General features: G+C 39.5%; 1 protein-coding gene across 6 annotated transcripts in view; it reads left to right on the top strand.

Annotated features, from left to right (window-relative positions):
- Positions 1–8,907, top strand: part of LOC308089219 (H-2 class II histocompatibility antigen, E-S beta chain-like) — a 43,162-nt gene extending 34,255 nt beyond the window's left edge. For 4 of the 6 annotated variants that reach the window (XM_080433807.1, XM_080433808.1, XM_080433806.1 and 1 more), the window contains 7 exons: positions 41–298; positions 3,906–4,178; positions 4,835–5,054; positions 5,251–5,318; positions 6,405–6,518; positions 7,441–7,497; positions 7,933–8,907. In XM_080433807.1, the coding sequence (XP_080289933.1) occupies positions 41–298; positions 3,906–4,178; positions 4,835–5,054; positions 5,251–5,318; positions 6,405–6,518; positions 7,441–7,478 (971 nt within the window). In that variant the 3' untranslated portion in view covers positions 7,479–7,497; positions 7,933–8,907. The remainder of the gene's footprint in view (positions 1–40; positions 299–3,905; positions 4,179–4,834; positions 5,055–5,250; positions 5,319–6,404; positions 6,519–7,440; positions 7,498–7,932) is intronic. The other 2 variants (XR_013933475.1, XM_080433809.1) reach the window with 2 other exon arrangements.
- The last annotated feature ends 5,171 nt before the right edge of the window (positions 8,908–14,078 follow it).

The raw sequence follows: 14,078 nt of genomic DNA, 5'->3' as shown, positions 1-14,078 counted from the left end.
TTTGTTGTTGAATTTAATTTCATCTTTGTTTTATTTCCAGTGTTCCATGAGGACATTCAACTCACTGGCTGTTCAGACACAGTTAAAGACCCATATAAAGAGTACATGTATGCACTGGATGGTGAAGTGGTGGCGTATGCAGACTTCAACAAAGGGAAGGTGGTGGAGCCTCAGCCTCCGTTTGTAGATCATATGACCTACGGTGCAGGAACTTATGGTCTAGCTTTGAATCAGCAGGCGCTCTGCAAACACAACCTGGACACCATTCGCACTGCCTTGAAGAAACCACCAGTGAAAGGTACATGAATACTATGAACACAATAGTTATTAACTAAAACGGTTGAATATATTTAACATTAATGAAAATGTTTAAACATGTATATTAAGCATTTATGGTGAAATATTTTCTAAATAATATGTATTTCTAGTAAACATGAATATGTGCTCAAGGTGATTGTTTTTTTTTTTTTTTTTTTTTACAAATCTATGCATTAGTATCTGCTCTGTACAGCCTGAGCTGTAGGTGAGGTGTAGATGGTACAACTATGTAGATGAAGTGGTGTGTTCTACCGTGTTACACTATATACGTAGTATACTGTGCAGATTTTTTTTTTTTAAAGCATATAGCATCCAAAAAGCGTCTGAGGAAGCGTATCCAGTGTTGATTTGGTGAATCTATCTCTGGTGGGACACTATTTTAAAGACGTCACGCGCACGTGGCTTAACACCTACACTACAGGTCACACAATGGACAATTGATATGCATCTAGGCTCATTCCTATGTTAATTCACCTGGTGTGACACCCGGCAGTCGGCAGCCTTTGTTGAGGTGTGAACTTAAGGGTTGTTTTAATCGATGCATGTGCGTGTGCGTGCTCCTGCTCAAAAGACTGGTGGGACGGCGTGTTACCGCGGCCCATGACCAATGACCACTGAGCGTATCTGATACACTTTACTTTATTTATTTGGATTTCAATTAAAAGACATATGAATCATGTCAAAATCCAAGATAATACGATTATACAACAGTTACCATCAAAATGTTCCTGTGATTCATGAATTAAATTACAGAGGTGAGTAACTAAGTACATGTATTCAAGTACAATTTTGAGGCATTTGTACTTACTCGAGTATTTCCAATTTCCAATACTTTTACTTCTACTCCACTACAGCTCAGAGGCAAATATTGTACTTTTACTCCACTACAATTATTTGAAAACTTTAGTTACTAGTTACTTTGTATATTTTGATTATTATTACAAAACATACAGTAACCACTTCAGCCCTATAGGCCATTTGAAAATAGCCGATCTACAAGCTCACAATGCGTCACTAATCACGATTTGATGCATTGTGAGCTTGTAGATCTGCTATATTCAAAAGATGTGTATACATTTCAAAACTTGTATAATGAGTATTTTTACTTTTGGTACTTTAAGTACATTGTTATGCAATACTTTTGTACTTTTACTCAAGTACATTTTGAGTTCCGGACTTTTAATTGTAAGGGCGCGCTCTCACCAAAAGTTGGCTGGCCGCTGTTAAACGCAGGTTGTGCGCGGCCACAGTTTTTTGCAGCCAGCGGATACAAAAAAAACGCTGTGACGCACCTGTCACTCACATTCAAGACCGTCCCCGTAGCCCGCACCGCCTGCTGCCTTGAGCACCATGGTGCTTCCTGAATCTACGCGACTTGTCCAGTGGAAGCATAAAACTGCTGGAGGCAGGAGGTGATTTTCTCCCTCTGTCCAATCGGGTGAGTGGAAGGCGGACCGTCCCAAGACTCAGGAAGCAACATGGTGCTCAAGGCAGCAGGCGGTAAGGGCTACGGGGACGGTCTTGAATGTGAGTGACAGGTGCGTCACAGCGTTTTTTTTAGAATCCGCTGGCTGCAAAAAACTGTGGCCGCGCACAACCTGCGTTTAACAGCGGCCAGCCAACTTTTGGTGAGAGCGCGCCCTAAGGGCACGCTCCCACCAAAACATGGTCGGCTAGCGTTAAACGCAGGTTGTGCGCGGCCACAGTTTTTTGCTGCCAGCGGATTCTAAAAAACGTGAGTGACGCGGCGCCTGTCACTCACTTTTAGGACCCTCCCCGTAGCCCGCACCGCCTGCTGCCTTGAGCACCAAGGTGCTTCCTGAGTCTTGGGACGGTCCGCCTTCGACTCACCCAATTGGACAGAGGGGGGAAATCAGCTCCTGCCTCCAGCAGTTTTCTGCTTCAAATGGACAAGTCGTCTAGAGCGGATAAACGCAAGGTCTGCGCGACATGCGGAAAGATCCGCTCTTGCGTGAATCCACGCATTTACATTGACAAAGCATTGGCAGATTCCGCCCCAGAAGTAAAATAAAAGTGCGGTGGGAGCGCGCCCAACAGAGTATTTCTCTATATTAACATTTGTGATACTTTTACTTAAGTAAAACGTTTGAGTACTTTTTCCACCACTGAAGGATGGTAGAGTGTGTTGTTAATGTTATTTTATGGTTGTTTAATTTATTGATTAATACAAATAAAGCTCATAGCGTGGCACCGGGTGCCGCGCTATGAGCTTGTAGATCTGCTCTCGGCTGGGGGTGGGCGTGGCTTATCACCTTGGGGGGTTGGTTTGAAGCTGTGGGTGTGGCCTATCACTTTGGGGTGGGGTGGGGGGGGGTTTAAAATAATAATCCTATCTCAACTGGGTGGGACCCCCCAAAACAATCCTATTTGAACTGGGGACCCCCAAAATAATCCTATTTGAACTGGGGACCCCCACAATAATCCTATTTGAACTGGGGACCTCCCAAAATAATCATATTTTTGTGTGCTTGTAGATCGGCTATTTTCACAACGTTTGCCTCTCTCTTATTCATTTGACAATTTGGCCAATTTGCTATTAAAAAGGTCTTAAAGTCATTAAATTGTCACTTTATAAATGTGCAGATATCCTGTATCCACTTATACTGTATGTTGGTTTGTTTACTGTTGAGTGAGAAAACAATGTTACCTATTAAGCTAATCTTCTGGGGACCCCTCAGAAGTCAATGCACTCATTCAATTATTTGAATTGAATGATGATTTATTTGATACACTTGGGGGTTATATAAAATATTGCATTTTAAATTCGAAAGCAACAGTTTAGTGTTTTCGTTTAGGTTTGCAATGCAGGCTTTAATTACAGTATAAATAATGACCTTTATTTGTTTAATATAACTCAGCTGATTGTTATAATGATTGACCTGGTATCCTATAGTTTCTTTGAGGCTCTACATTGTTCTCTCTACTCTCTACTTATGTGACTATTTACCTTGTTTGCTGACTAGAGTCAGTGGTGGGAAAAGTACTCAAATTTTTTACTTAAGTAAAAGTAACAATGCTGCAATCTAGAAGTAGGCTACTCTGTTACAAGTAAAAGTCAGGAATTCAAAATGCACTTGAGTAAAAGTACAAAAGTATTGGCATCAAAATGTACAAGTACCAAAAGTAAAAGTACTCAAATGTTTGAAAATAGCAGATCTACAAGCTCGTAGCGCGGCACTGAGTGGCACCGAGTGAGCTTGTAGATCTGCTATTTTCAAATAGCCTCGGTATAAAAAAGACAGACAGACAGACAGACAGACAGACAGACAGACAGACAGACAGACAGACAGACAGACAGACAGACAGACAGAGTCCTTGTTTACTCAGCCACGCTAGACAACTGGACACATAGAGAAACAAAATGTAACTGGTAGCTCAATCTAATTGTATTTAAGATATTCAATATACATTCAAAACATTTTAATGCCAGATTTCACATCCTGAACCTATTTTAGACTTAACGTAGTGACATGTTTGGTCGATGGGGGGCAGTTAGCCTAGTGTTGATATTATACAGATGATAATAAAACTGAATATTAATGACATTTTTAATTGTCTATTTCCAGATGGATATGTGTTCTATCAGGCTCACCGCTGTGTGTTTAACTCCAGTGAGCTGAAGGACATACAGTACATACAGTCAGCTAATTTCGATGGTGATGAGTTCATCAGGTGGGACAGTAGAGTAGATCAGTATGTTGGATACACTGAGTTTGGTGTGAAGAACGCAGAGCGCCTCAATAAAGATCCTGGAGAACTGGCTTATAGGAGATCACGACGAGAGGCATTCTGCAAACCCAACACTGAGATCTACTACTCCTCTGTTCTGAACAAGAGAGGTGAGCTGATCTCAGAGCAGCACTCAACACTCATCACCTCATAAACTATAACATGAAATCACATGATTCTATTCAGAGATGATTAATGGTGTTAATATTGATCTGATAATGATTATAAAACATTACTTAATCTGCTGACAAACATTTCAGATCCTATTAAACACTTAAAGGAGTAGTTCACCCCAAATATGACTTATTTTCTATCAATTAAACACCCCATGAAGCCTTGAATTCATGGAGATTATTTACATTTTGTCTCATTCCTGAGACAATAATTTGATTACCGGTGGAAATTTGCTAATGTATCCGGTAAGAGACTCAAAGGAGACTCTTTGAGTCTCCTACCGGAGAGACCACCGGCTACAGTCTTCAGATTATGGTGGTAGATTGGAAGTGAGTCTGCAGCTCTAACTGCAATGAGGAGTTTGTTCCACCGTTTGGGAGCCAGAAGGAAGAAGAGTTTAAGACTTGTGGAGCGTTGTCCAGGGTGTTTTAGAGAAGGCAGAAGAGTCTTGAAGATATGGGGGTGTCATACCCCCATATCTGTCATTTGGATCGCATTTGGAGGATATACAAGTGTTAATTATAATGACATGTTCCTATGACTGGTATATAATAATAAATATCATAATAATCATCATCATCATCTTTTTTAGGAGTGGAGCCCAAAGTGAGACTGAAGTCAGAGACTCCCCCTCGTCGTGGTGAACACACTCACATGCTGAGGTGCAGCAGCTACGACTTCTATCCTAAAGTGATCCTGGTGACCTGGTGGATAGGTCAAGAACCTTTGACCTCTGGTCTCTCCTCTACTGATGAGCTGTCTGATGGAGACTGGTACTACCAGTACCACTCCTACCTGGAGTACACACCCAGGTACACACCTAACAGACACCTGTACATAGAAATACACAACTAATAGACACCTCTACTGGTACTACCAGTGTGTGTGTGTGTGTGTGTGTGTGTGTGTGTGTGTGTGTGTGTGTGTGTGTGTGTGTGTGTGTGTGTGTGTGTGTGTGTGTGTGTGTGTGTGTGTGTGTGTGTGTGTGTGTGTGTGTGTGTGTTACAGATCAGGAGAGAAGATCACATGCATGGTGGAACATCCCAGCCTGACCGCGCCTATCAAGATGGACTGGGGTCAGTTACTGTAATCTAGTGTCATCTACTGTCAAAATAGATGACACTATTTTGACAGTAGATGACACCAAGTGCCGCGCTGTGGGCTTGTAGATCTGCTATTTTTGAAAAATCGTGAACATTTGTGCAAATCTTTGAATGTATATATTTTTAAAGCAAACATTGTAACTGTCAAATGTCTCTCAACATATGTCTTGATTTTTCTGAAAAAATATATCAGTGGTGCTCAAACTTTTTCTTGTCAAGGACCCCCAAATTGATGTTTTTGGCCGCTGATCCCCATCAAAATATGTTGTTCCAGAAGAAAATGTTTGAGTTAAAAATGTTGTTTAAAAAATAAAAAATATAAATTATATTCAAACATTTGCACAAATGTTCAAAATTTTTCAAAGATAGCAGATCTACAAGCTCATAGCGCAGCACTCGGTGTCGCGCTATGAGCTTATTGATTTGATAAAAGCAGATTAAAGACCAGATTGATTTGATACAAGCTGATAAAAGACCAGATTGATTTGATAAAAACAGATAAAAGACCAGATTGATTTGATAAAAGCAGATCAAAGAGTCATCATGGTCTCATCAATGTGAAAACAAGACCGTTTTCTAAGAAAGAACAAGCGCTGATGTTCTTTTTTACAAACTGCCTCACAGTTCTGAGTCTATGACTCTGTCCCAAGATACTTTCTGCACATTCCACAGCCTGGTTTATAATCATCATAGTAAAAGGTTGATTCATGTCTTCTAAAATCTATCATCATATCCTTTGTTTTGGATGTATTTAGCTCTAAGAAGGACATGTCACATCAGGTGACAAACTCCTCAAGGACTGGACCAATAGGGTTGGACTCATTATGACTTAACAGACTCACAATGACTTTGTTGTCTGTTTATTGTTTATTGTGTTTGGTTGTTGTAGCTTATTGTCAGATGACTCCATGTCAGAGTCTGTGAAGAACAAGGTGTTTAATCTACTGTAATAATATGATAGTATGATATATGATATGATATGATATGATATGATATGATATGATATGATATATGATATATGATATATGATATGATATGATATGATATTTGTATTTTCAGATGACTCCATGCCAGAGTCAGTGAAGAACAAGGTGGCCATGGGAGCATCAGGTCTGGTTCTGGGTCTGGTCTTGTTCCTGTCTGGATTCATCTACTTCCAGTGGAAGAAACGAGGTGATTAACATGTTTAATTAACATGTTTGCCAGACCCAAGGGGTCGGGCTTACATGAGGCTTTGTATCTGTTTCGTCCATACATGGGCAGGGGTCATTTGTCCTCCGGCCCCAGCCAAAAAAGTCTGTCCCCCTTTCGTCCATACATGGGTATACACAGGCTGACACGTCATGTGAAGTCCGGCTTAGCCGTGACGTAGTGTATGTTTTGTACCTGTTTCCTCCATGTATAGAGGCTTTGTACCATGAGGCTTTGTATCTGTTTCGTCCATACATGGGCAAGTCTGTCCCCCTTTCGTCCATACATGGGCATAGACACAGGCTGACACGTCATGTGAAGTCCGGCTTAGCCGTGACGTAGTGCTCTGATCTTATAAAGTAAGATCAGAGCTAATAAGTACTTATTCTGGGTCTGGCAGAACCAGGTCTCCTGGTCTTGTTAAATAATAAACATACTACCAGTGGAAGAAATGAGGCGATTAGCATGTTTAATTAACATGTTTCATTAATTAATCTACTACCAGTGGATGAAATGAGGTCAGATCACTAGAGGATCACATGACATGTGGAACCCTCACATAAATGCAAACACACAAACAAACAAACAAACAAACAAATATGTAAAGCCACAACCTAAACTGGTTTATATTGGTTTTGAACCTTAACCGGTTTAGACCAGTTTAGACGACCTAGTTAGAGGTCAAAGTGTGTTCTATGTTGTTACATTTAGCTTTAATACATCAGTGTTACATTTAGTCCTAAATAAGAGTCAAATGTTCACATTAGTTCTGATGACTGAATGCTATTTGTGTTATTGTGTTATTGTGTGTACATTTATGCATTTTATGGAGAAATACACACAATACAGTACATATAATTCATTTGTTTGTGTGTATTAACTGTCTCTCTTCTTCTTCTATCAGGTCGTATTCTGGTGCCGACAACCAATGACGATCTTTAGACTCCTCCCACACACCCAGGTTCACTTCCTCGTTCTTTTTACTGAACTTTGTTTCTTTTTTTTATATGTATAAAAGTGTATGAAAGGGCTTGTGTGTGTTTTCATCAGTTTGATGAACCGCCCACACTAATTGGGACTCCTTCTTCCTTTGGTGTGGCGCCTAAACCCTGACCTTTAACCTCACATAAACTATGTCTATAAACCTAACCTTAACCTTAACCTTAATAATAACATGATCTATGTTCTATGATCTATGATCATGATCTATCAACCATTTATAGCATAGTTTTAAATCATTAACCATTAACACACATTTAACAAGTTATGAATAACACATTAACTCATAATTTGGGAATGATTAATTTACTATTATAAGGGAAGGTTATTCTAAAGTGTTAACATGTTCACACAGTTAATACATTCTGATTCTTATTGGTTTATTGTCTTTTCACAGAACACCTGGGTGTGTTTTCAGAGAAGCAGAGAGTCAGCGATGACCCCTGGTGGAGAGAGGAGGAAATACATGTGTGTCCATTCAGCTTTTAAATACTCATAACAGCAGCACAATGATGACATCATCAACCTTTTTCACTAATGAGTTCTTTAAACAATTAAACATGCTAATTGGCTAGCTAAGGCTAACGATAAATACTGTCTTTTCCAGGTGTTTCGCCCAGGTCGACGTGGTTTTGAGGTGAGGTTAAGGTTAGGGTTAAAGTTAGGTTTATAGACATAGTTTATGTGAGGTTAAAGGTCAGTGTTTAGGGTTAAAGTTAGGTTTATAGACATAGTTTATGTGAGGTAAAAGGTCAGGGTTTAGGCGCCACCTGGGCGCCACACCAAAGGAAGAGGGAGTCCCAATTAGTGTGGGCGGTTCATCAAATTACTTTGTATAGTTTCTGTCGTCAGAAAACACAAACATAATATTTCAGTTCTACACTATATTGAACATTAAATAAATGATCACACACACAATCAGAGTTCTTCATAACATATATAATATTAATATCCATCTGAATGGAAGTCAGTCAACCATGTTTGTGAAAAAGGTTTTATTATTTTATAATTGACCATAAGTCATTTATTATTATGTAATCATTTATAATGTGTGATAATTAATGTGTTTGTATCACTATTTCCCTGTGATGGGTGGACCTGGTCCTCGAGGGTGGTCTCAGGTGATGTGTGGACCTAAACCCTCTAGGGTGGTCTGAGGTGATGTGTGGACCTAAACCCTCTAGGGTGGTCTGAGGTGATTATTTATCTTTCCGTTTTTCAGCTCCACTGTTGTGTTTCTATCCGTTCCTTCCCCCCTGGGATCTGGGCCCCTGATCATGAATGGTTTGAAGTTCAGATGTTAGATTTTGGCTTTAATTCGCTTGGTTTGAATGGAATGTCACAATATCAATAAAGGAATGAGAAAACATAATTGTGCCTCATGTTCTCTTAAATTTCACTGCAGGTGGGTTGCCAATTTCAGCCAATCAAGAGAGAGTGCCCATTCACAATATAGAGCTATTTAACACTGTTACTGAACAAACACTCTATAGTAATGATTACTATCACAATATAGAGCTATTTAACACTGTTACTGAATAAATACTCTATACATATACGGGTTGTAAATGGAGAATGTGCCAAAACCAGAAATTCTCACATGACGCTCGTGACAGACAAGCGTCATGTGAACCATGGCTAGCTTTTTTACATAAAGTCCCTCAGTTTGGCTGTTGTGATGTGACACTATTGTGAGCATGTACTGTATATCTGCTATTTTTGGTATTATTTTTTTTAATTGTGAAGTAGTGTTTCTTTTCCGATAATTTGTGAAACGTTTTTGGATTTTTTTTTTGGGGACATTTTAGCCTATAGCTACAGTATGACTTTGGAAAATCCAGAAAGTTCTTCTTCACCCACTGATGACTTCCTCAAACATTGCTTTAACTATTGATGGTTTGACCTCCTCACCCTCCATCACAAAACCACATGCACTAACACACACACACACACACACACACACACACACACACACACACACACACACACACACACACACACAGAGGCTGGTCCTTTGCTTCAGAACATCAAAGGAAGAGTTTGAGGGTCATTTCTCTTTGAAGCAGAAGCTCCATAGTGTCCATAGGTAAATGTTTAAAGTGAAGAGCTGTTGACCTCTGGAGCACAAAGAACTTCAACTGATATAAAGTGTATAAAAAGAATTTGAAATTACCATCAATGATCTAACACAGCGGTTACCAAACCTTTTTAGCTCAAGACCCAAAGGAGAGAAATGGGGACGTATTCCCGGGAGTCCGGGATCCAAACAGTGAAAATAGCAGATCTACAAGCTCACCAACGCGTAGCTTCGCACCGCATTGCGAGCATGTGGATCAGCTTTTTTCACTACTTCTTATACGTTTTTTTTTTTAAATTAATTTATGGATATTATTATATTTTTTTATTTTATTTATGAAATACTTTTGAAAAATTGTGACTTTCTCTTTTTTTTTCTTTTTAATAATAATAATAATAATAATAATAATGAATTGCATTTATATGGCGCTTTTCTAAGTACTCAAACTTACTCAAAGCGCTTTACAATGGTTCATTCATTCATACAGGGGGGGGGGCATTGGGAGGTGGAGCGGCGAACAGTCGACGCCAGCGTCCCCACTTTTCCCACATTCACACACCAATGGTGGCAAGCTAGCGCCGACCGAATCATTGGAGGCAATGTAGGGTTCAGTGTCTTGCCCAAGGACACTTCGACATGTGGACAGGAGGAGTTGGGATTCGAACCGCCGACCCACGGATCAATGGACGACCTGCTCTACCTCCTGAGCCACAGCCGCCCAAATTAGATCTTTTGAAATAATAACAAATATAGTTTAATGTAGGAAATGAAAAAAGGGGATATTTTACCCTTAGAAATTGGTCCGCGACCCAAACACGGGTCCCGAACCACTGTTTGGGAACCAGTGATCTCTAACACAGTGATTCTCAACCTGTGGGCCTCACGGCCCCACTAGTGGGCCGTGAGGAGATTGCAAGTGGGCCCCCAAATAATTGTCAGAACAGTAAGATAAAAGATGGGTGGGCCGCGAACGGTTTGCAATTTATATGTGGACACAACAGGGTCAAAATAGTGTCTATCTATTTAAAAAAAAAAAAAGGAAAATATTTTTTTTGAGACTTTTCACTCATGGATTGATTATAAGTGATTATTTCATTAAATTATAGATTTGACTTTTTCCGCTTTTTTATCGATTCAGCCGATTCATTCCATTAACCTTTGGCCCCTTTAAAAAAATGTAATTTATGCAGAATTTTCCAAAACTTTCAAGATTTTTTAAAAGCGAGCTTGTATCTGCTATTTTTGAGCAGCCAAATTTCTGATTTTGCTGGGGAACCTCTGGAACCCCCCTAAGGACCCCTGGGGGTCCCCGGACCACACTTTGAGAACCAATGATTTAGGCTATATATAAGAAAAACTATAATAACACAAATGTCTTTGATTGATTTATCCATATTTTATACTTTGGCTATTCAAAAATAGCAGATCTACAAGCTCATAGCGCGGCACCGAGTGCCGCGCTATGAGCTTGTAGATCCGCAATTTTTGAAAGATCTTGAACATTTTGTGCAAATCTTTGAATATATATATTTTTAAAGGGAACATTTTTGACTCAAGTCTTTGCCTCTGGGGATCCTTATTACAACATATTTTGAGATGGCCAAATACATATAGGACTAATTGTAGGAGTCCTTGCATATAAAAGTTCCACTGATATAGCAACAATATTTTGTTTAAGAAAACTGTTCGGATTTAGAAGACATTAGTAGAATCGGTCTCAGGTCTTAATGGGTTAATAAACAGAAGGAAAATATAATGTTATAAAATCAGGAGCCAGACAATCTTTCATCTGTAAATGTTAGACTACAGAGAGGGAGAGAGACAAAGAGAAGAGAAGAGAGACGCAAGACCAAGTTTCCTCACTTGATCATCTGAAATAATGTTATTCAGCTTCCTCTATCCTGGTGGGAAACTCATGTAGACTAGCTGTGTAGATCTAACAGACCTCACATCAAAGCTCTATGCTCAACTATTTACTATTTGTCCTACAGACACAGAGAGAGAGAGACAGAGAGAGGAGAGAGAGAGAGAGAGAGAGAGGAGACAGAGAGAGAGAGAGACAGAGACAGAGACAGAGACAGAGACAGAGACAGAGAGAGAGAGAGAGAGAGAGGAGACAGAGAGACAGAGAGAGAGAGAGAGAGAGAGAGAGACAGAGAGAGGAGACAGAGAGAGAGAGACAGAGAGACAGAGAGAGGAGACAGAGAGAGAGAGACAGAGAGACAGAGAGACAGAGAGAGAGACAGAGAGACAGAGAGACAGAGAGAGAGAGAGAGAGATGAACTTGTATTAATTAGACACTATTGTAACCATTATGACAAATGACATTCCGGGAGTAGGACGGAGGCTCTACGTCCTCCCGGTGGGGGCTCCTCACTGGCAGTTGTGTCAGTAGGAAACAACAGCAGAGACAACACACAGTGTGTGTGTGTGTGTGTGTGTGTGTGTGTGTGTGTGTGTGTGTGTGTGTGTGTGTGTGTGTGTGTGTGTGTGTGTGTGTGTGTGTGTGTGTGTGTGTGTGGGGAATTAATGGGGGAGAAAAATGATTATCTGACAGTAGTAGCCTAATTAAATGTACAAAATGACCCCAAAACACCAATACAATATTTACAGGTGAGGTGACTATAGGCACTATTTCATGTCACAATTTTTTAGGCCAAAATAATTGTGATTAACGCTATTAAATAATGCCTAAAAGTCCCAGCATCAATGTGTTGTGAGCTTGTAGATCTGCTATTTTGGACGAAGAGATTTGGTGTAGCTGTGAAAAAAAGAGCGTACCGGGTGTGTGCTCTTTACAGGCAGTGGTGGAAAGTAACTAAGTACATTTACTTAGTCCTGTACTTGAGTACAATTTTGAGGTATTCGTACTTTACTTGAGCGTTTCCGATTTCCAATACTTCTACGATCCAAATATTGTACTTTTACTCCACTACAATTATTGGAAAACTTTAGTTACTAGTTACTTTTCAGATATAAATTATAAAACATACATTAACCACTTTAGCCCTATGTTATACGTAGGCTATTTGAAAAAAAATATTGAATGGATCAAATCAATGTGACCTGATGAAGAGGACCAGTGTGTGTTCCTCACAAGGACAGAAGCAGACCAAAAATAAACCATTTAACAATTATTTTAGACATGGGTTATAATTTAATTACGATTGGGACAGCCCCACTTAATCCTAGACACAGCTTGGATCACATTAATTACAAAGATGAAGATCAGGACTTATTTTAAAAGAGAGGGAAATAATATGGGTCTAAGTCTGTGGAATAATTAGTTAGTGGTGGAAAAAGTACTCAAATGTTTTACTTGAGTACTTTTACTTTTGTAAAAGTACAAAAGTATTGGTATCAAAATGTACTTAAGTACCAAAAGTAAAAGTACTAAAATGTTTGAAAATAGCAGATCTACAAGCTCACAACGCGGTGCGATACGTTGTGAGCTTGTAGATCGGCTATTTTCAAATAGCCTAGGTATAAAATAGGACTAAAGTGGTTAATGTATGTTTTATAATATAATCATTTATATCTGCAAAGTAACTAGTGTTACGGCCCCTTTAATCTTGGCTCGATCACTCAAGGGACCACAACATAATAAAGGAAACAGTCAGGTTTTCACACAAGTTTATTTTACAAAACAGCCTGCAAGTGTGTAATATTTTATGCACCTTGAAATACAGCTTTGTGAATAATAAATAATCATGATCCAAAACAAAAACCTAACTAAAATCCTAACAAAATAAAGTGATGGGCTGGCCAAACTAAAAAGTGGGGAGTCTGGTGAGCCAAACACTATGTGCTCGTCGTCTCACCAGACTCCCGTAATTTACCAAAACAAATTAACAACTAAACTAACCAATGACGAAAAATCATACCAAATAATACTTACAGCCAGCCCATTGGATCTGAAATAAAGAAACACAAATAAGCAAGGGAACAAATCTACTGTAGTGCTCTGCTGGGGTGCTGGGGAGATAACTGAGTGCTAGCTACAGCTCCACTTATATAGCCCTTGGCCCTAATCACAAATCAGGCACAGCTGAGAAAGGGAGGGGCCACCAGAGCACTCCCAGGTGACTGACAGGTGTCTAGCCAGACCAGGGCAGCACAGGCAGCAAGGCAGGATAGACACTAAATACAGGACAAAAGCATTAGTGAACACATAAGCAAAGAAAGACTGTAACTTTCTCAAACTTTTCTCAAACTTTTTCATGTCAATGTTCCAGGGACCCCCCAAAAGCAAATATTTGAGTTAAAAATGTATATATTCAAAGATTTGCACATTCTTTCATGATTTCATTTTTTTTTTGCAGATCTACAAGCTCATAGCGCGGCACCGAGCTTGTAGATCTGCTATGCTTGAATAGCCCAAAGAAATCTTAAATTGACACAGATGCGTTCCCGGTCTTAATGGGTTAAAGGAGTAGTTCACCCAAAAAAGTACTTATTTTCTATTC

Source organism: Gymnoscopelus braueri, assembly GCF_963280865.1.
Source record: "Gymnoscopelus braueri genome assembly, chromosome: 7".
Taxonomy (NCBI): Eukaryota; Metazoa; Chordata; class Actinopteri; order Myctophiformes; family Myctophidae; genus Gymnoscopelus; species Gymnoscopelus braueri.
Note: the sequence above shows the minus strand (reverse complement) of the source record. Positions and strands in the feature narration are given on the sequence as shown.